Source organism: Mastigoproctus giganteus, chromosome 9 (genome assembly GCF_048544385.1).
Source record: "Mastigoproctus giganteus isolate SK-2022 chromosome 9, ASM4854438v1, whole genome shotgun sequence".
NCBI lineage: Eukaryota > Metazoa > Arthropoda > Arachnida > Uropygi > Thelyphonidae > Mastigoproctus > Mastigoproctus giganteus.
Genome location: NC_143583.1, coordinates 33,405,906 through 33,429,911, shown reverse-complemented (window position 1 = coordinate 33,429,911; position 24,006 = coordinate 33,405,906). Strand labels below are relative to the sequence as shown.

The window sequence follows — 24,006 nt, the reverse complement described above, 5'->3', positions numbered from 1 at the left end:
TACAAATAACAGTCATCTAGTTGATTTAAAAATTTTGTTCCCCATGTCGAGTTTCCTTCCCATTTACTCCAATCAATTAGAGGCAAATTGAAATCACCCATAATAAGGCATTGACGCTTACTTGTACATTCCATTTGCATGTAGAGGCTTTTGTCATAATCTTCACAATCACCTGGTCTGTAGATTACTCCTACTCACATTATACCTTTGTTTCCAACTATCTCACACCATACAGACTCCATACTAGCATGTGAAATGTCTGAATCTGGGAAAGCTATCGTCGCACTCAGGCTGCTTCTGATAAGAAGCATTACCCCACCACCCCTTCTATCTAACCTATCCTTCCTAAATACATTATACAAGCCGTACTGAAACTCATCATCCCCAATTTCTGGCTGGCACCACGTCTCTGTAAGCCCTATTCGAATTTACTGTTGGTAACAACGTCAGTTGATCCCACTGTACAGAATTTAAAAACTTTCTGAGACCACTGTACTCACCTTTACAGAAGTAAAAACCCTTTCCTTTACCCCTGATGATAATTAAATCTTTAAGTAAATCCCACATCAGTAGACTATGATCACTGCCACCTAGTAGTTCTTTTATCTGCAAATTCTTAATACACGAATGATCACTGCTGATAACCAGATCAAGAGTATTACTCTCTCTGGTTGTCTCTCAAACATGCTGCTGCAAAAAACAATCATCCAATAAATCCACAAAAGTCTGACTAGTGTGTGAGTGACCAACCCACAAGTTCCAGTCAATATCTCGGAGGTTAAAATCTCCATTATAAGACATTCTGATTTACTAGCCCACTCTATTTCTCTGTACAATTGTTCGTTGTACTCATTCGAGTCATTAGGCCTATAACAAACTCCTACTCTTATTTTTGCTTTCGCAGTGCTTATGTTACACCAAACTGACTCAACAGTGTATTGTTCATCTATATCAACTGGGTGCACTTCTTCCGATTTTATGTTTTTCTTAATTAACAGCATAACACCTCCTCCCTTCCTATCCTGTCTATCCTTTCTGTACAAATTGTACTCCCCAAATTCCAGTTCTGCATTTCTTATTTCTGTGTGACACCATATCTCTGCTATCCCAACATTATCTGCCTTTGATGTCTTGACCAACACTTCAAATTCATCAAATTTATTTACTATACTTCTAGCATTGGTATACATGCAAGCCTACATGCACCTATTCCTATTCCTAGTTACCCTAACACATCCCATATACCCACCTATTTCACGATGACTGCCATCTGTCCCTGAAACCCCCAACACCCCTCACTCCAGGTCACTATTTATTCTAATAGAAGTTGTGCAAGAATCATCTTCACCTCTGCCTGTGGCTACTATTAAACTATTAGTCCTTGTATCCCCCCCCCCAAGCTAGCAGTTTTCCAACCCACCTAACACTGCCTCGATAGCATCAGCAAATATTCTTGCACCCTTTCTATTTAAGTGTATCCCATCCCTGTAGAAGCAGTCTCTCCTGTTAACAAGTACAGACCAGGGTGAAAAAAAATTCTACCCCTTGAGCCATGCACAATCTTTCTAGGGCCGAATTGATCGACAAGGCTCTCATCATATACTCCCTTCTATCGTGTCTGGGCAGAATTGCAGACACTTTCAAATTCAACCCTAATTCCCGGCTTTTTTTCAACAGTGACCTGTACTTGCCGGTCTCCTACTCTTAATATCATTAGTGCCAACGTGTACAACTATATCACCTTTTGTGCCCTTAAAAGATGATATCCGCTCTACAATGTCATCAACTTTTGCCCCTGGCAGACATACCCTGGTCCTGTTCCACCTATCCTTTTTACAAAGCATGTTCCCCGTTTCCCTGACAATAGTCACCAACAACTACTAGTTCCTGTTGGACCAGCGCATTCTGCCTTGGGGGTTGTCGCTGTGTCGAGCAATGACCAAGTGCAAGCTCTGGTGTTGATGTGGGCAGCTGAGAGCTTGATGGGCCCCTCAATTTAGATTCTTCGAGGGCATCCACCCTGTCCTTCAAGCTCTCATATAAGCCCATAACAATGCTGAGTCGTCGCCTGGTTTCCTTACATCGTGCGCACACACACAAAGACATCCCCCATGGCAATATCATGTTCTGTTCCAGAGAGTTCGGCAAACATTTCACAAGTTGCACATTTTTTTAGGCTGTGATGCGTTGGAGAATCGCCCCCCCTCAGTTCTCCCCCGAGTCACAACACTCCTGCCACTTTGTGCCCGTTGCTTTGCTGCTCTAGTTTGGGGCATATTTTAAATTAATAAGATCAATAAATTTAATTAATTAAATGTCAATACTACGCTATCTAATAGAAACAGTGATGCATACTACGCTATATAATTATACATCAGAGCTACCTAGTTACCTCAATTAAAAATTTGAATTCCCTACCACTCCATACAAAAACAATGGCTGCAAGATTCAAATGAAATAACGGTTTTATGTATATTAAATAGTAATCCACAAAAACTTTTTATCTAAATTAAAATAAAAATAACCAGCATAACTATAACTATAAGACTATGTATAAAGTACAATATAAAATAACAATTAGGTAAATAAAAGGCAAACACTTATCGCTTTTTCGGAGGCTGTAATTTTTAAAGAGAGTCAGCGCCCTCTCTCTCTAAACAATAAATCTACAAATGAAAGCCTTGCTAGTGTGAGTGACCAACCCACAAGTTAAAATCCTCCGTTATAAGACATTCTGATGGGGAGTACAGTGTATACAGAAATGACAAGTTGAACACCATACACTGCATATTTTCTGTACAGACTGTACTCCTCATATTCAAATTCCACATCCCTTAGGGCTGAGCAACACCATGTCTCCAATATCCCTTCAATGTCTGCATTTGATGACTTAATCAGTACTTCAAATTTATCAAGTGTCCATTGTAACATAGCTGAATTTGAAACAAACCAAAGTTTGTGAATAAGGCATCATTATACAATATCTCCTATGCACAACTACATCACAGTTTGAATTTTTTTTTCATATCTTGAGGCTTTATAGCCCTTAATCTTTATTAGGTTAATTTTAAAGTATTAATAATCTTTTATTTGCATTGTGATAGATATTTATAAGCAGACAGTTAACGCATAAATTTAGTCAATATGAGAAAGAGAGCAATTGTGCTGTGCAGAAATTCAATAAATTTTGAATTAACTTAGACCTTTTCTCTCTTGAAGCCATACTTAGTGGTTTCAGAAATTGAGGTTCATCCCCCCACCAAACAAGCATTACACAAACATGCAAACAGCAGCCTGTCATGTTTGTTTCTACATGACAGCCTGTAAACCTGTCATGTAGAAATAAACATGACATACACAAAGATGTATTACAATATACTGTATATTATCCTATTTGGTAGTGATATAATAAAGAAATAAATAGCCTCTTCAATGCTTGATGAATTAACTCTTCAAGCCTATTAGACAGAACACATACCTTGCACCTTGTACTAATCCTGAACAACCTGACTACATTATATCCTCATTAATCTGATATTGTATTATTCAAAATGTAGTGTATTTTGAAGCACCTAATGTTCTCTGACCAATGACATGGGATTTAATATGATTTTAGTAAAGATTATTCAAAACTCATCTATGATGAAATTCAAGTTCTGAATTTCGTACCATATCTTGTGAATAGCTTGTCAGATTCAAAAAGACTTCCAAAACCAACTACAAGCAGACATCATTATAATCAAATTAAATGCAGTTTTAAGAAGAAAATTTGCCATTTTTTTCATGTAATTTTATAGGCTGGTATGCTTCTTTGATAAATGATGTCTCTTTTTAATTACTGAAGGTGTCACTATATTCATTAAATGTGTTATTGATTTGAACTAAATTTTATATACCATAAAAGCTTGTTCTCCTGTTGTATCTGCTATGGCCATCTTTCCCTTGATGACTTCTAGTACTGATAGGGCTTATTACATATATTTCTGCCATCAGAGCTGGTTCTCCTACCTCATGTATTACAGCTGCATTTCATTGCATTTTTTTGGCTCACCTTGGCAGGCAACAGCAAAGTTATGTGTCAAATTTTTACTAATGGCATAAGAGGATACCTAGCTTTTAATATTTGTTTCTCTGTGTGAGATCATTATTAAAATAGTTGCAAGCAGGTTTTTTTTTTTTTTTTGTTAGCACATCGGCTTCTGTGGCCGAATTGCACCTCCCAAGGTTTTTGCATTTTCTACTCTGATCAAACCCGCGACCTTTGGGTTGCCAGGCAGGCACTTTACCCACCAGGCTAGCCCTGTCGGCAGTTGCAAGCAGTACATGACTTCTTGATGAGAGCTGTTTTATATGTGAAAGTTGTGTTTCATTCTTGCTGTTGGAGCTGATTCCCCCCCTCCATTGTACTGAAAAAATTTTGAAGCCCACTGCACTTATTGGTAATGGCAAACTGATGTGTCAAATTTTTACCAATGGCATAAGAGAATATATGGTATATCCTCTTATGTTTCTCTGTGTAAGATCATTATTAAAATAGTTGCAAGCAGGGTTTTTTTTTTTTTTTTTTTGTTAGTGCATCGGCTTCTGTGGCTATATGACAAATTCTTTCATACAAAGGACATTTCTATTAAGAAATTTAATTGAGAAAGGTGTTTTATTTACTCACAGTAAACAATAAATTGTCATAAGGTGGCAGCCACACTTCCACAACCAATTATAAAAAACAAATCACTTTTATTAGAAAGAGGGAGAGTGATACTTAAATAGATTTAACACTGTATCATAAAAATTCAAAAGAACTAAATTTTGACTTACTTTAAATTATCAAATAATTTAAGTGTTAATTTTGAAAGAAACATAGCCATGGCCTGATTCATTGGTACTTCATTCCACACTAAACTCTGCAAGAAGAAAATAAAAATTAAACAAAGAAAACACAGAAAATATTCTCTGATTGTGAAATTTTAATTTCTATTTATAATTTTTATAAAATTTATTTTAATATCAAAATAAGAAAAGGCAAAGTGTAAAGTGTTCATTGTCTAACGGCCACAGGGGTTTCCCCTATCTCTGTGTTGTGTACTCTGTTTGTGAAGACCAGAGATTTTAAAAAGTGTAAGGTATATGTTTATGTTGTATTGATCCTCTGACCTTTTAGCCGTTGGGCCCCTAGTGGGATCCCCCTGTTGCCCATACATTGCCGCGAGGAGGAAGGTGAGGCATAGAGGGATCGCATTAGAAGTAAGTACTCTGGCAGGCTCTGCCACCTAATTTCTTAAGATTTTAGAGGCAAGGGCCTTAAAAAAAAAAAAAAAAAAAAAGTGTATATTCAGTTAAATTCGGTTAACTCTGTATATTCAGAGTAGGGGTGAACAGATAGAAGTATGGGAATGATAGGGAAGGCAACCCCAAAAAAGGTCAGTAGGGATGGCCGCACCAAGAGAAATGGGGATGGCAGGGAGGATGAGGAGACAGTACCAGGGGAGGGGGGTTTAAAGTGAACCAAGTTAGGGAACCTGGTTCAGAATGCCAGGTAGCCAAGAATGGCAGTTGACATCTAGTGGCATGCCAGTGGTGTTGTCAGTCTTTATCTAGGAGATTGTATTATTGGTGACATCCGTGAGAGTCAAGTCCAGTACTATACAAACCTTTTGTCTTTCATGTGTTATCTTAATGTATGGGTTGTCTCTATTCATAGGATTTGAAACATTTTGGTGGTGGTTCCTGGGCATGTTGTTCTTCACTTGGTAGTTGTCTTTGGTGGGTGACATCTTTAGAGCATGGATGATAGTTCACACCAATGATGGTAATACTGGTCAAGTTTTGCTGCCTTGTTCCAGTACCATCAGGGTCCCGGGGTTCAATTAGTTGAGAGGGTTATCACGTTACTGCAATTAGTTGTCTTCTCCTCAAGAAAAGCTGATGTGCACAGTTGGTGAGAGCTTGATACTCTTCCTTAGTATTCAGTAGGTGGTTTTCTTTGCCTTTTAGTATATAAGTCAGCTTTGTGATGAGCTGACAGAGGAGGTCATCGTAGAGGGTGACACTCATGCATGAGGTGATCCCAGTCTTCAGTTCCTCCACAGGAGCACATTGGATCCTCTTCTAGGCCAAAGGTTGTTAGTTTTGCCTTTATTGCACCATGGCCAGTAAGCAAATATGTGGAGTACCAACCTGGAGAAAACCATGTTGGGGATTTTGGATAGACTCTGCTAATATCTGGGATGAATCTCCTGGTGATGTCCCCCTTGGTTGAATTTGTCCAGACACTGCTGCATGTGTGCTTGAAGTCTCCTCTTCTCCAATTTTTAGTTGTTGGTTAGATTCACCTCGAATCCCAAGCAGGTCTGAGACATGCCCTTAGAAAGATGATACAACATTCCAGATCCCATCACCTCCAAGTCGAGGGGGAGGGTACCACCAGGACCTGGAGGGCGTGAGTACTCAGAGTGCAGCAGGTACGAAAGATGGAGAGCAGGACTGTGCATTGAGTGGAATCCAGGATTCGTCTGTTTAATGCAGTCACAGCCTTGCTAAACCAAACTCCAGCTGCATATGTAATCACAGGAATGAAGATAGCCTTGTAATACAGCAAGAGAGTTTGCTTGTTGAGACCCTAGCAACCATGGCAGTGTAGTTTCTTACTTTGGTTCTGATGTATTTGAGATAAACTTGGGAAGAGAGGTTTCTGTCTAGTACTATGCCAAGATATTTGAGTTGCTCCAACAACTTTACGGTCTTGTTTCCAATTTTAATCTGTGGCAGTCTTGTAATACAGAAAGGATTTGGAGTGCGTGGTTTGCCAAGGTCTCAAGCTGGGCCCTGGAATTTGCAGCCACTGTCAGAATGAGGTCATCAGCGAAGGCTTGCGAACGAACCTCCTCAAGATAAAGGCGTAGAAATTCGTCCATCACCAAGTTCCATAAGGTCAGCCATAGTGTATCCATCTTGTGAGTTTCTGATAAGGAAAGTTTACTGTGATCACCCTATATGAGAGGTAGCTTATCATGATACTGAACAGATTGTCTGGTACATTTGCTTGCCCGAGCCTGTGGAGGATGCTTGGTCACCATAGGCTGTCGAATTCCCCCATGAAATCTATTGCAATCATAAGGAAGTACTTCCTGTCTGCTTGGTGGGCCTGAGTGAGCAGTGCTCATAGAGCATCAACCGTGTAGCACCCCAGTCTGAAGCCATACTGGTTTGGTGATATTAGGTTTGCTTTCTCGTAGTGGCTTTGGATCCGTACGTGGAGGAGACGCTCTAAGAGCTTGCTGCATACGGACAATAGGGCTACGGGCCTGTATGAACTTGGTAGATGTGGTGGTTTTGTTGGATTTTTAAGGATCAGTTTCACATTTGCAACCTTCCAGTCATCCGGGAAGGTGCCAGTGTGCAGGCACAGATTGAATAGATGCAGCAACAGCTCCAGGGCAAGCTCCACAACCTTCTTCACAATCTCAGGCTTGAACAAGTTGGGCCCTAGACATTTTTTCCCCTTGATAAGAGCTGCCGCGGCTTGGAATTCTTTCTGTGTCAACTGCAGTTCAACTTGTCCAGTCCGATAAGTTTCATTTTCTCTGCAGATCTCATGCTGCTCGGTAACAGTATAAGAAAAGGCAATAGTATATCCTTGAATAGAACTAATTAAAATATTTCATATAAGATAACTGACAGCTGGATAGAAAATTTGAGTAGTCGAGACCAGCCAACTTTCATGAAGTCAGACAAATGCTCATAATTATTGAAATTTTTCCTTGTAGTGGATCTGCGATCTCATTACGAATTTAGAATAAACCTTGGTGGATTTTTTCCAAAAAAAGGATAGTATAGGCTATTTTTGGAATATTAAATTTTAGAAATATTATATTTTAAGGCAGAAGAATTCTCTTAACTGGGGTTTTTTTCAGGAACGACTGCATCCAGGTGAGATGTAATTCGAAAGGTGTTGAAATAGCATATATCTAGTAGGGAGATGAAGGAAAAAGCAAGCTTTTGTCCTAAATCCTTGCATGGGGAGTAATTATAAGTATAAAGGTAGATGAGGTCCTGAAGCCTGATGGGAGCTTTTCGTTAATGCCATCTTCAAAGGAGGGTCAATATGTGTCGTAGGCCATCTTTTATAGCCCAGGTCTGTTCCATTGCCGTATTTCTAAAGCGTATTCCATGCTATAAAAGATGACCTACAACACGTATTCACCCTCCTTTGAAGTTGGTATTAACGAAAAGCCCCCATCAGGCTTCATGACCTCATCTCCCTTTATACTTTTAATTACTCCCCATGCAAGGATTTAGGACAAAAGTTTGCTTTTTTCCTTCATCCCACTACTAGGTATACGCTATTTCAACACCTTTTGAATTATATCTCACCCAGATGCAGCTGTTCCTGAAGAAAACCCCAGGTAAGAGAATTCTTCTGCTTTAAAATATAATATTTCTAAAACTTAATATTCCAAAAATAGCCTATACTATCCTTTTTTGGAAAAAAATCCACAAAGGTTTATTCTAAATCCATAATGAGATCGAAGATCCACTACAAAGAAAAATTACAATACATTATTAGCATTTGTCCAACTTTACGAAAATTAGCAGGTCTCGACTACTCAAGTTGTCTGCCCAAATGTCTAATAAAGTTTCGAGACTTGAGGACCTCCATAATTTTTTTACACTATGTCATAAGATAACTGAATGATAAGCTAAAACAAATTGAGCTACAAAACAAATTAAAATTTCTACATAATGGAATAAACCTAAAATTTAAAAATGCTGGCTTCTAAAATACTATAATTTCAATATATAATAATTTTCACATATTGAAATGATAGTATTACCAAAAAAGAGCAAGCATTACCACAACCATATACCAAAGCAGATTAATTTATAATAAATAAATTTTTACTATCAGAGAGGAGGGGGGAAAGCACCTAGGACCATCTATTCCTAAGGAATCAAAGTCAGTGATCATTTTAACATCAATAAATTTTTTTGATAAATCTATTTTATTTTTAACAAAAAAAATCTATTCCTAAAATCTATTTCTATATCCTGCTGGTCAGTTTGTTAGAATTATTACCATATTGACTCAGTGTTTACTAGATTCAGGTCCCTATAGACTAGAGGACGTGTGAACGTAACTCCAATTCACAGAGGATGAAGTGAGTAATTACAGACCTGTAAGCTTTGCTTCCGTTCCAAGGAAAATAATTGAATCACTGGTTAAAGAACCATTTAGACAGGAATGCAGTTACATGGAAGTCACAGCATGGATTTGTTAAGGGGCAGTCTTGTCTGAACAATCAGATTGGATAGTATGATGCAGTAATACAGGAACCAGATAGAAAAAATAATTTTGATTTCACACATAATTTCAGAAAAGCTTTTGATAGTGTTCCACATAAAAGACTGCTGTACAAATAAGAGCAGCAGTGTGGCATTAGGGGCAAATTACTGCTATGGATAAAGGGATGGCTGAGTGGGAGAAGACAGGGAGTAGTTATCAATGGGAACTACTCATCTTGGACTAATGTTATTAGTCTAAGAAGCACCACTGGAATCCCCAATGTGTTTGGTGCTGTGCCCATTATTATTATTGCTCTTTATATTATTTCTCCCTGATTGAGGGTTCCACCTCATGACAGATATTGCTACTGTTGGTCAAGGAACTCTCTGACTATCCTACAGGTGTTCAGGATTGCAACTTTCTGGAGTTCCTTGTAGGTGTTTGCTGGGAGACCTATTGCTGCTAGGCTGTTACGTAGAGTCTTTGGCACCATACTGGTGGTTGGCACACTCATCAGGATGGTCATTACTTGTTGCATATGCCACATCTCTTTGATCTCCTGTCTTAAGTTCGTGTACTTCCTGATTTTTTCCCCATGGATTTTCTGCAGGTTGCCAGTGTTGGGTACCGCTATGTCAATCTTATTATTATTATCTGTTTATTGCTCTGCTCTAAAGCCACCCCTTGGAGAGCAGTAAGCTAAGGGGGGTGATTATTACATTCAGAGGTTAAGGCAGGGACATATGTCTGGGGTTACATGGAGCTACATGTGCTTAACCTGAAAGGAACAGTATTTACAGAATTCTTTAATTACATACTTGAAAATTGTGGAATACCGTAGTATCCCAAACTAAGCAAAATAATATTTGATAAAAAATGCTGGATAAAACGTGAAGTATATGTACAAAAAGGTATTTCTTTGGTTGAGGCAGTCCATATTTTCCTTCTGGTGGTGTCCCTGTGAGTCATAATGGTAGATTTAAGTATGTGTCCATTAGCTTCTGGTACCTGTAATGTGTGCTGCTGGCAGAATTTATCGAGGTTGGTGGTTAGACTGTTTATCAAAACAACTGTGTTTCCTGGGAACATGTGTCTCAGGCCTTTGAGGTTGCTGAAACTGATACTCAGCGGGAGTCTTGTGTCCAGTTTACTTCTTCCGGCAATTCAGAGAGTTTTTAATCGGTCACTGATATCAAGGGCGTCAAGTCATCCTGTGATTAGTCTGGCCAGTGTAGCAAGGTTAGCTGCCACAATTCGTTGTTTCCATGGTGTGACTTTGAGATTGATGTAAAGTTGGGCCCTAGAAATAGTGTACTGGTTGCCAGTCTGCCAGTTAAGCCATTTCAAGAGCCAGTATTCCAGGCTGAGGAACTTGTTAAAGTGTGTTGTAGGGGAGAATGACCAAATAGTTGCCGCATAAAGAGGAATGGGGTAGAGACATCAAAGGATGTATTCCTTGACCAATTCAGCATTCTGTATTATTAATGATACTAATCAGGATATGCTACTGCAACCAGATCTAGAAAAATTAAGCAGATGGTATGAGAAGTAGCAACTGAAGTTTAACATTAAAAAATGCAATATACTGCATATGGTTAGCACTAACCCCAGAATAATAGACCAGCTATGTGGTATGTTATTCTGGAGTTACACTGAGGGTAGTGAAGAACAAAAATGACCTGGAGGTAACTGTGTAGTCTTACATGAAGTTCTTTGAACAGTGCAGACAGACATCCAGGACTGCTCATGAGGTTTTGTCAATGATACGCGGGAATTTTGCCAGCAGGGATAAAGAGGCAATTATCCTGTTGTATAAGGAAATAGTTAGGTAACATCACATGTACTGCATACAGGTCTGGAAGCCTCATTTTAGGAAGGATGTGGATTTATTGGAACAGGTGCAGAGAAGGGAAATGAGATTAATTAGATGAACAAAAAGGTACTCTAACCAAGAAAGGCTTCAGTTCTGCAAACTGCAGCATCTGGGAACTAGGCACTGCACGGAGATCTGACTGAGGTTTAAGGCTTTGAATGGATCGAGTAAATTAAATGCTGATGGCATCCTTCTTATTGCTTAGACAACACACATGATGGTGCATAAATTTAAATTGAAGAAGGATGGTTGCAGGATAGATATGCAGAAATTTGCTTTGTTCCAACAATCATCTAGTCAGTGGACAATTTTTTCCAACAATCACTTAGTCAGTGGACAATTTTTTCCAACAATCACTTAGCCAGTGGATAGGTGACTGTTGGAACAAACTTCCATGTGGTGCTGTGTAGAAGTGGGTAATTTGAACACATTTAAGCTAGAACTGGACAAATTATTAGTGGTGGTCAAACAAAAACAGGTGATGTGAAAGTTTATTTTTTATTTTTTTGGCTGATGATGTATAAGCTTGTTTTCATGCATATCATTTGTCATTACTAACACTAATACTAAACATTAATACTAATATTTGGTCATAACATTCTAGTTCATGGCATTTATTTTGTATTATATCTGAACAAGTACAGGATGATAAGTATGTTACCATTACAGTGGTAACATACTTATAAATCATTCTTTAAATGTATTGTCAATCTGAATGTTTTGCAAGATGAGAAAAACAGAACAACCTTTGGGGGGGGGACCCTACTCCATACACCTGGGATTGGCTATACAGCTTCAACTGAAGAAACATTTAGGATTTCTTCCAACCTAAAACAGAACCAAACTTCTCCAAACAAATGAACATGGTAAACCCATCATACCATCATAGACTATATCATTTTCTTATGAGATGCAGCATCCGAACAAAAGAGTTAACCCCTGGAACTTTCACACGGGGCGCCTAACACCCCAAACATTTTTTTTTTTTTTTAATTAACATATGGTGCCATCTAGCTACCTAAAAATATATTAGCTGTCATATTTTGTCTGCTAAAGTGACTTTCATATCAGTGCTACAAGTGACATGGGGTGTAAAACAATCACATGATCATTAATGTCCCAGAAATGTGAAGGTACTTAATGTAAATAATAGTATGAAATGGGTGTAAAAGATTATGAAAAAGAATAATAAAGATAATTACAGATGCTTGCGACTCGAAAGATTAGTGGGTTATTTTTGGGAGCTCCATAGTGCATCAACTATTTTTGCCATGGTGTCACAGTTCAAGTAACACTAGATATGATCACCATTACATATTATAATACGCATGCATGTGCAGGCATGGTGCATGCTCACAAACCAATTTTCAAATTGTGCATTCTAAACCCAGAGTAATTTACAATGGAAATACCCTACTTCCTGTGCCTGATACTGGCTAAATGCCCAGATTGAAAAGGCATTAAAATGCCTCTTCAATTCTGGATTTGAATTTCATTTCCCAATGAATTTCATTGAATTTCATTTCCCAATGAAATTCAAACCCAGAGCTCTCCAAACAAGTGACAAGTACAAACATACTTCTCGATCAATACCAGACAATAAAAACTGAAAGTGAATTGAATGAAGCCAAAACTAAAAAACAAAATAAAATTTCATAAAAAATATAAAATTTATCCTTTGTATCAAATTTATTCATCACAATAACAATAAATCAAATAAAACCAATTAGGAAATGTACCTATTTCCATAAACAACTAAATTACAATTTTTTAATGGTGGTTATTGTTACATTTTCTGCACTTTTCATTTCCCCTCTTAACCCATTCTGGAGTTAAGGGAAGAGACTTTGTCAGTGATATGATTAATAAATATTTCTGTTCAAATTATTTCCCTTTAAATGTTAAGTGTTTTTATTCATTTTATTTTGTTAAAATTTCAAAATCAGAATATTGGTATTAGTATTAGTCATATGGTGCATGGAGGACCCAGGCCACGGGTTCGGCAGCCTGTGCTTATGAACGCATGTGGCTCTTTGAACATGTAACTGCAGCTCATTAACTTTTAGCCCACATGTACGACAAGTGCAGCAGGCAGTGGGTGTGGATGACAACGTGAATATAGCATTAGTTTCAGTGCAAGCCAAACACTTCTTAGTTTAATTTGCCTTCACATCGTGGGCAGAGCACGTGTATTGCAAGGTGTCAAAAGATTAATCATTGTGGCTGCGGCAAATACAAAATAATATAAAATAGTTAAAACAGGAATAAAATAACTACATACATTAAAAATAAATCAATAAACTGTCTGAACAATATGAGTCTCTCAGTATGGTTAAAGATGAAAATTACGGCATACTTGCCTGATGTTGAGAGATTCGCTCACGAAGAAGTTCGGCAGCAAAAGTCACATTAATTCTTATCTAATTAGATATTCATTACGTTTTTTCAGTACAATGTATTAATAAACAATATTTCAAAAAATATATTTTTTTAATAAAATGCCTTCCCACTCTATACCATTTCTTAAAAATCCTCCCCCTCCTCCCAGCTTGAGCTGAGGCTCTTCGAATTCTTATTTTTTACCCTCCTCCCAGCTTGAGCTGAGGCTCTTCGAATTCTTTTTTTTTTTTTTTTTAATTAGATCAAAAATGGCTCTTCACTCAAAAAAGGCTGCTGACCCCTGACATAGGCTGTTGTTGCACCAACCAAAAAAAATTTGATTAATTTAAAAAAATGATAAATAAATAATAAAATAAGATAAACTACATATTTCACTCTCTTCTCACACATGTGCCTATCTAGCTAACTTGCAAATTTCTTCAAGTGGTTAGCCTCAACATTTTTTATAAAGAAATTCATTCCAGTAATCAACAACTCACTGGCTAAAAGAAAACTGCCTGTAATCCAGTCTAAACCTATTGTAATTTGAATTTATGGCTAGTATTTCTGAAATCATTTATAACAGGGAAACAAACTTTTACCATCATGGTGAAATCCACAGCACACATATTCAAAGTCTTTCCTAGGTGAAATTAGCAATTAATGTCTATATTGTCTATTTGCACCTCACCAAGTGCAGTGCCTGTCTTTGGACCCTTTCAAGAATCTCAATGTCTTTTTTGTAGATATGGTCTCCATACCTGAACACAGAATTCTATGTGTGGTCTTACATTACCTTATACAGTGAAAAATAGTGTGACATAATGAAAATATGACATCCCTATGTATCCCATTGATTTATCATACAAGCAAATTGTCCTGAAAAAGTTCTGCTTGGTGCTGTTTGTTAATTAACTCTACTGATCTTAACATCATTTGCTAATTTTGACAGGTTTAAGTTCTGCAAATTGCAGTGGCTGGAGACTAGGTACCTGCGCGGTGATCTGATTGAGGTGCATAAGGCCTTGAATAGGTTGAGCACGCTGAATTCTGATGGGATCCTTCCACTTGTTCAGATTACGAACCTAAGGGGGCATAAATTCAAATTAAGAAGACAGATGTAGAATAGATGTGCGGAAATTTGCCTTTAGCCAGCGGGTGGTTAATTGCTGGAACAAACTTCCATCTGTCGTTGTGGAAGTTGATAGGTTAAATAAATTTAAGAAGGAACTGGACAGGCATTTGGAGGGAATGGTGTGATTTTTTTTTTTGGCTGATGCTGCATAAGCTCATACACTTGCCTTCTTGCATCACATGCCACCACTACTACTACTACTTCCTCCATTCCTTCATCAATATCATTTAAGAAAATCAAAAACAGTGATTCCAGTACTAATCCTTGAAGAAACTCACTTCAGATTAGCCCAATCTGAAGAATAATCATTAATTGCAATCCTCTGCCTCTTGCCCTGTAGCCATCCATCAAAGGATTTTCTCCATGATTCCAACATGTTCCAGCTTATACAAACAAGTGAAATCCAAGTAAAAAATGTCAAAATTATTTTCTACATCGAGCTCATGAGTGACTCTGTCAAAATAACTAACCAGGTTGGCAAAACATGATTTTCCCTTTACAAAACCATGCTGTGTTTTCCTCAAAATTCCATTTCTATTTAAATGATCATAAATGATCATATATTGGCCAACAGTCTGACTTCCTTACCAGTGAAGTCAGACTGTTGGCTGACAGTTACCCACTTCATCTTTAGAACAAACATGTATTGGTGATATACATTGACACTTTAATCCAAGGAAATCTCTCCTGAGGTCCAGCAACTCCCTCATAATTAACATTACTAATTCAATTAGCTCTCTTACTGCCTCCCTCAAAATTACAGGGTATATATATCATCAACTCTGAAAGAGCCTTGCCTGAATTAGGCTCAAAAGTTTTTCTTCTAATAAATAATCTTCAGAAATTTCAATATTACCAATTTAACTTTCCATCTCCACTCGCAAAGTTTCTTCTTACCACAAAAGCCTTTTTTGCAAATATCGATGCAAAGTATCTGCTCAATTCATCTGCTGTGTTAGCTAAGACTTTCCTACATCCATAACACAAGAACCCCAACTGATTCATTCTTCTCTTTGTAGTCACACATGTAAAAATTCCTTGTCCCTGCACTTTGCTCTCTTAGCCAGTGATTTCTCCTAATCTGCTTTTGCCAGCATAACCTTTTGGTTAGGATGCCAAAGGAAGATTGTGATATATCACTGGCTTTTTTATTGCTTTTCAGTATCATTTTGGCAGCCTTTTGGTAAGGCTGGCAAAGTGTTACTGAAACAGGTAGAATATTTCTAGTTCCCCAAGACTAATCAAATCAACTTCGTTACCTGCCTTGTCACCTTTAATTATGGCTTAATTACTGGATTATTCCAAAATTTCTTGTTCTGATCAATCTTTAATGATCTTTTAATCAATCCTTCCAAATGTATCCAAATGTATTTCAGTACTTGACTACTTTATAAGCAAGAAGTTACCTTCAATGCAAAAATTGCATTGTGGGATAACAATAAAGGTATCCCACAATTGTTTTTTTCTAATGTCTTACATTTATTTATTAGCAGTCTATAATAACATTTCAATTTTCTTCATTCAAGATCCTGCACCTTCTTTTCCTTCAATGTTCCTTTCTTGTTCCCACAGCTTTAATGCCCCCATTTTTTATTGCCATTATTTATTTTTTTTTTTTCATTCTTCATCAATATCAATTTTTATTTTATTTCTCCCAAATCAGTCTTAGTTTAATAGAGAGTTCTTACTATCTTAGAGAAGGTGGTGGTAAGATATAACTATTGCCACTTGGTAGTGGCAACAGTTTCTCCATCAATATCCAGTTCCTCCTTAAATAAATTTAAGAAGGAGCTGGACAGGATTTGGAGGGAATGGTGTGATTTTTTTTTTTTTTTTTTGGCTGATGCTGCATAAGCTCATACACTTGCTTTCTTGCATCACATGCCACTACTACTACTACTAATATAAAAAAATATATAAAGTGTAAGCCATCATATACCATTTGATTTAAACAATTGTTTTGCATTTTGTGTCCCCCCATTCAAGTGACATTTATTCCAATTTTAGTTACAAGAAAATGGCAGAGCACATAAACATGAGAATAAAAATATGCATAAATACAACAATAAATAATAATAATTTGTTAAATAAATGAAATCTTTATTTTGTTAAATATGAAAAAAATAAATAAATAAAATAACATCTAAGCTATAATAATTTTACTTATTTCTTTGGAACTGCTCAGAATTAAAAACTACTAACAGAAAATAAAATTATATTAAATGGTTAAATTATAATTAAACACTTGTTTAACATGAACAAGCAAAAAATTAAATAAAAATAAATTAAAAGTAACAGAGCGTATCTGTGCTCACCAAAGGAGGTGACCAATACAGATTTCTACTGTAATGGTGTTACTGCAGTAATTAAGCAGGAAGACTATACAAGAATTTCCTATGGGTGTAGGCACCTCATAGCTGAAAAATAAAATGAAAGAAAGATAACAAAAACCACAGGAATGAGTTCATCAAGGATTCCACTGAAGTCATTCGTGCCTGTGGATCACAATTTTTTACTTATTTCTTATTTTTGTTGCTTACAGGTAACAGCAGTTCCTTGCAAACAAAAATACCTTATGTAATTTAAGCAATATGTTCATGTGACAAAAAAAAAGTGTTTAACCTTAATTTAATCATTTTGTTTTAATATCACACATGTTTTTCTTTTCTTTGATTTCATAATATAAAATTTTGTTCTTTTCTAATGAAATAAATTTATAAGGTTTACAGGTTTATATCCTACCTGGTCATACAACAGCTGCTGTAGTGTTTTCATTAACAGAAGTTGTAAATCATAAGCAGATCTTTCTTGTTCAGTATTTTTATCACCAAAAACAATGGCACACAATTCTTTATAATTTTCAATTAGCAATCTGTATTAAAATAAAAGGGAAAAAAATGCTATTAAGTTTGCTTTAAATTCAAAGAAACAATCAGTTAGAGATGTGTAACAAAAATTCGAGAGCAATTATAATATGAGCATAACAATGCACCTTTCCTAACTTACAATGCTTGAGAAGAGTTATCTGGAATTATACTGGAATGTCTGCAAAACTCCATGGCATGACAGTAGCTATGTCACTCATAATCCATTTGGAAAGGTTGAGTTTCACATGGATAGGTCCCCAAAGATTTTCCAATATGTAAGCTACAGACATGAATCTGATTATCTCATGGAGTTATAAAAGGCACTAATTCAAATATCACATTTGCAGTACTAAGGCAATTATTTTGCATGAAGTGCAGACCACTGCTAAAATAAAAATAAGATTTTAGAAAGCACAAAACTGCACTGCTAATGTAGTCAGCAATTCTCTAATTTTGAACAGCAGTTAGAGTCAGTAATTATAATTTAGAATGACAGAGCACTTTGATGAAATTATACTGATAAAAAAAAAAAAAGGTTAGCTTTCTGATACGTTTTTAAAAACTCAGAACCATAATGACTTATTTGGATACAGTAATGAGAAAATGCTTTAAAATTTCTGTTGTCTTTCTGTTGTCGTTCTGTTTAAACTGAGCACATTCACAACAATTAATGGACATGTACTGCATCTTGTGGATTATGCAATCAGGGACATTTGTCTGTTCTGGTGGCTATTACAGATGTCATAATTTATTTTTATTCAGTTTTTTCTCTTCTCTTACAGTTTTTTTTTTTTTAATTCTATTACTAGATTCATAGATGCAGATTTATTTTCATTAAGAGTAAAACTTGCCCAACAATTATTGCTTACCTTCATGGCCATGGTTGTTAGTAAGCCCTTGGGATTGCATACTTTTTTTTTTTCTTTTTTTTTTGGTGGGTATCAGAGTCATCTCTACTTTCTTGGTACCAGAGATATCATTTTTCTTGAGAAGGCCATGGGGAACAGAGCTTTTCTTTATATGTATGGATGGAAATGTTCTATCAGTGGTCTATCTATAGTATATTACTAATGTTTTACAATTAATCTGAAACTAGTTTCTGTGTTTTCATACTATATATCTGTACTGGGGATTTAAACTGCAGCATCTTTTCTTGGATTTGTTATTCTTCAATGCAATTTCGTTGCCTTTGTTAGTATTTCACTGGTGTCCGTTATCAGTGAAACTGACTTTTGTTAAATTTTTGGTCTTACATTGCAATTGTCAGTAGAGAGAGAACTGTTGTTAAATGCTAAAGGATGCTTCGCCTTTTCATACCACATGAATGTTTATTAGGTTATATGTATTTGTATATTATATACAAACAAAAGTCACAATGAATTCCACTTATGTCACATAAAATAATAAACTTTCCTTCTAATATTATAACAGCTTTACTTAATTTTATACACACATGTTCAGCTACAGTCTATGCCATATGACTCACTATTGTACGTTAGATTTCCTTGTGCTTTTTAATATAAATTTAGTATTCTCCAGGTGACAGCTGATAATAATATCCAGTTGAAATAGTGAGATTAAGCTACATGTAAATTTTTACTTATTCAGTTTAATTTATTAAAAAAAAATAAAAAATATATTTTTTCATTACAAGCAAGTGTGAATCACTCACAAATGAGCCAAGTAAGTTTAACACACATGTACGTTGCCTGATCTCGGAAATCCTTGGCAAATCAGCTATCAGGCCATAGTGCACCAATTCTAATGATCCACTAGTTGTTATGGTTCTGCATCATATTATGTGTATACAACTGTATGCTTGTAAGCCAATTTGCTTATTGTAGATTGAAAAACCTGGAATAATTCAAAGAAAAAACTTGCTTCCTCTGCCTGAGATTGGCTTACTACAGTAAGCCAATCTAACCAACAAGGCCCTTAAGAATCCTCCAGTCTTTGATGGGATTCAAATTCAAGCCACTCCAATAAATGATGTGATGAAACCACTATACTGTCTTGGTAGACCATATATATTACTCTCCAAAAAGGATCCAGATACACGTTTTCATAGTCCACTGGACCATTCCAGATAAACAAGTGATTCAGACCAGTATATAAGAAAGCTGCGCAAGGCATACAACTTGGTTGTTCTCGTGTAGCACACAGAACTGAGATGATGACTTAAAGAAGAGTGTTACTGTTAGGTTACATTGCTGGCTTGTTGATTCATGCAATGCTGACAGCCTACACCATCCAAAGCTGCCTTCTGGTAATGGTACCATGAAATGGAAGCATACCACTATCGAGCAACACACAGCTCACTCTACAAGACAGAAGAATGCTCAGAAGCATAATACAAATCTTGTCAGACATCCTTATAAAACATCAAGGGATGGGGTCTACATGAACACATGGAAGAGCAGCAACACATAAGGCAAAAATTTCCAGCCAGAATCAGCAGAATCTTTTGCAACAAAAATTGTAATTGGTCCACAAAGCAGTGGAAATCAGCTTTATAGAGTAATGAATCTCACTACACTCTACTCAAATCAGATGGGCCGGTGTGGGTGTAGAGAATGCCAGGAGAATGTCTGCTGTCAGAACAGAATGCTATCAACAATGAAGTTTGAGGAAGTGGAGTTATGTGGTACAATTGCCTAGAACCTTCAGTGGCTGTGCAGGGAACCATGAATGTTAACACCTACCTTAATTGGATAATTCCATGCTCCTTATGATGCAACGTTTGGTGCAAACCTGTGTTTGTTTCAACAGGATAATATTCCATGCCATACTTCCAGTGCCATTCAAGAATGGTTCATGGACATGGATGTGCAAGTACTGGAGTAGGCAGAACAGAGCTTTGATTTTAATCCAATGGAATAGCTACGGGATGAACTGGAACATCAGGCAAGGGCCAAACCAATACTTCAGCTCAACTCGTCACTGTTGAGTCAGAAGAATGGACGACTATATTCACTCTAGTCTATCATTCATTGGTAAAAAGCCTGCTTTGGAGGGCAAGTGTGCCATAGTGGTTAAAGGGAGAGAGAGGGACCAACATGCTATTAAAGTGAGTCACAGTGATGTCAGTGTAAAACTAATATGTCTGGATACTTTGAGGTGCTGTATGATACACTGCAAAGCCACTGTTATAAAAACTCAAATATATAAATACAAAGTAGAAATTACTGATTTAACTAAATTTTCTAACAATTTAGCTAAAAATACTTCACTATTTCTACTTACTTGTGAAAAAATATATCTCCAAACTGCTGAAGAAGTTTGTCAACCAGATTCTGGATATTGTTATCTGACTTATTTATGATGTATAAAAATAATGCTGCTGGCCTCAATATCTGAACAAAACAACTGAATATCTGAAAGTAATAATTAATAAACTATATGATAAAAGTTTTATCTTAAAAAGTAAATTCCAAAACAGTTATAATATTAAGGGTAATGCTTGGAAAAATAAGCACAACAAAATCATAAAACAAAAAAAAAAAAAAAAAAAGACTCAGTGGCAAAAACTATACATCAATGTAACAAAAATTGCATCCATATCATAATTTGAGAAACCAAAGGGCATTAATGCCAAGTAATTTGTTGAATTTAATCAGGTTAATTAACTGAATTCAACACCATCATCATCATTAGTGCTGTGCCAAGGGCAGGTCTAGGCATACACTCAACAACCACTTTTCCATAACTCCCTTTCTGCCAGTCTCCTCTTCATCTCCGCAAATCCAATATCCCCTCTCAAATGATTTATTACAGTTTTTCTCAATCTCCTTATAATATTCTTCTTCACTTCTCAAAAGCTTTTTCACCCAATGCTAATCTTATTTCTCTTCTGCATTAGGCTACTGCTGCTTCTTCTACGATTAGACCAGAATAGGTTTCTGGTTTAATGGTGGTATTGTGGTGATATCTGCTCACTTATTCTATTCTTTCTTCTCTTATTTCAATATTTAACTCATACTTTTCTTTTCCCACTCCCATAACTTTTAACTTTTGTCTTCTTGATATTTATTCTCACTGAAAACCTAAATTGAGAATTTAGGTTTTCAGTGAGAAATGTCACAATTTTCTTTTAATCTATTAACCAACTTCTATCCTTCCTCAGAATCAACTGGATTAAGACACAAAATAAAGATCACTGGGGGGGGGGGGGATAATTAGGCCTTGACATGGAGCTTGCTAAATAAACATGAACAAAATTAGAGACAGACCCTCTTTCATAACGTGGTGGTTGAGCAGGACTTTCATTCTGTAGAACAGGTACACTACCCAGCAACTTTATTAAGACCACAAGTTAACATCATGTTGTGCCACAATTGGCTCGAATTACTGCTCAACACAATGTGGAAGGAACATTGGCCCATCCACATCATGAAACTGTCCTCAATTCTTGCAGTAACGTGAGTAGAGGACTGTGCTGATGAACACATCTTTCCAGTTCATCCCAAAAGATGGTCAAGGGAAATTAGATCCAAAAATTGGACTGGTAAGAGCAAATGCTCAAAGTCTTCCTCATGTTCATCAAACCATTCTTTTAACTTCTGCAAACTGACACAGTGTACTGTCAACTTAAAAGTAACCCTGTCCATATCGAAACATCACTGTGGATCAGGTATACCTGATCCACAATGATGTTCAGATATGCTCTGGTGTTCAAGGTATCCTAGATTTTTGTAGTGTACCAAGGATGTACCACAAACACAGGCTCCACAACATTACACACAACAGGATGATTCCAGTGCCTTATATAGTTTCTTCCATATATGCACTCTTCCATCAATGCTCAAAAGCATAAATCAGGTACTGAAAAGTATAAAAACAGGAGTCACTAGACCACAAGACTTGTCCAGTCCTCCTGCATTCATCCCTTTTATTCCTGGCACCAATACAGCCAATATTTTGTAGTCAGCACACTGTCTGAGATCAGACAGTGTGCTGACAGTGGAATTCTTTGTAGAGCATTTTGAATGGTGCAGATACTGATTCCTTGTAATGTTTCCACATTAATGCAAGATTAATTGTTCCAAAATTTGGCATAACTAACTTGACAATCGGTTCCAATGAGCACCTCACTCTGCCAATTTATACTTTCGGTCAGTCTCATCTGTTCACAGATATTTTCTGGGTGTTTTTTTTCACTGATTAAATACTCGAATCACAACAGTCTTTGAACATTTGACAAGTGCAGCCATCTTCTCTGTTGCAGCACCTACTAAATACACACTGACAACCATGCCTCTTTGAAGACTAGTGCCCTTCCTACATTGTTGCTATATGCCAAAACTTCAATGGTCCTAATATAGTGGCCATGCAGGGTATATGTATATGATCCTCTTCACAGAGCTGATTAGTTTACGGTTACCATTAAGTAAAATATCTATTCTTAGAGAAGAACTGTGTTGAAAAAAGACAACTGCAATTTTTGCTATTGGGGCATACGCAGCTGAGAAAATCATTAAATATAAGAGACAAAGTGTGATAATGATTTTTAAAACAAGCCAATGTTTATTTCATATGGTTACTGCTAACTTTTAAATACCAAAGAGTTTCTATTAGCAATTTTCAACCATGCATTACTAACTTTTCATTTATCAAGTTGTCGTTCTCATGCTTACTGTGAAAAAGTTACTTAAATATTTTTCACCTTACATTTTCAATGATAAAATAACTGAGGAGGAAAAGGAAATGAATAGCTAAATATCAAATATTTTGCATCCTAATGTAAAAAGATACACAATATGAAGACATCATCAACCATCATTAGGTGTATAATAATATCCTTGCCTATTTTAATATTTAGTATTCCTTTACAGATAATTCAAAAATATTTTGTATGCTTAAACTCCATATACAACTAAAAAAAGAAAATTTGTTTAACCCTTTCACAAGTGCAAACGTATATATAGAATTTTCTATGTATGCTTTATGGTGTATGAATGTATATATATGGTTTTAAGGTTGTTTTGCCTTAGTGTTAATAAATTATGTATGGTGTATATATACAGATCGTCTTGAAAATCTACAGGAACATGGTGCCATCTATTAACTGGTTTACAAGTAATAGTAGTCACTTTTACATTTATGACATTTTAGAAAATTGGAATACAAGGCCACAATCTTTCAGCAATGCTGTTTGAGATGGTAAGCTTATGAAAGCTGAAAATGAACAAATATTATGGAATTTAGACTCAGAAGTTGATGAAACTGAATCAAGTAATACACATATAAATGTTTGTAAAAAGAATAAGAGATATTTACCTCAGTATGATAGGTAGAACACTTCCGCATGATACTCTCCAGAAATTAAAGCGAAAACAATTAAAAAATCGAAATCTTACATTACAGTAAGAAATAATTAACAATCAAAATGAACGCAATTAAAAATCAATTTAACAGAATTAAAAATTAAGTAAAAAATTAATTTAATGAAAAAATTGCAATACGATTTTCCTTC

At 36.2% G+C, this 24,006-nt stretch overlaps 1 protein-coding gene across 1 annotated transcript in view; it reads right to left on the bottom strand.

The window, feature by feature from the left end:
- LOC150080137 (uncharacterized) overlaps positions 1-24,006 on the bottom strand; it is a 193,249-nt gene that overhangs the window by 120,522 nt on the left and 48,721 nt on the right. Inside the window, exons 5-7 of the mRNA XM_090380625.1 lie at positions 20,778-20,908; positions 17,410-17,539; positions 4,816-4,901 (exon numbers count right to left, since the gene is read on the bottom strand). Coding sequence (XP_090236751.1) covers positions 4,816-4,901; positions 17,410-17,539; positions 20,778-20,908 — 347 coding nt within the window. The remainder of the gene's footprint in view (positions 1-4,815; positions 4,902-17,409; positions 17,540-20,777; positions 20,909-24,006) is intronic.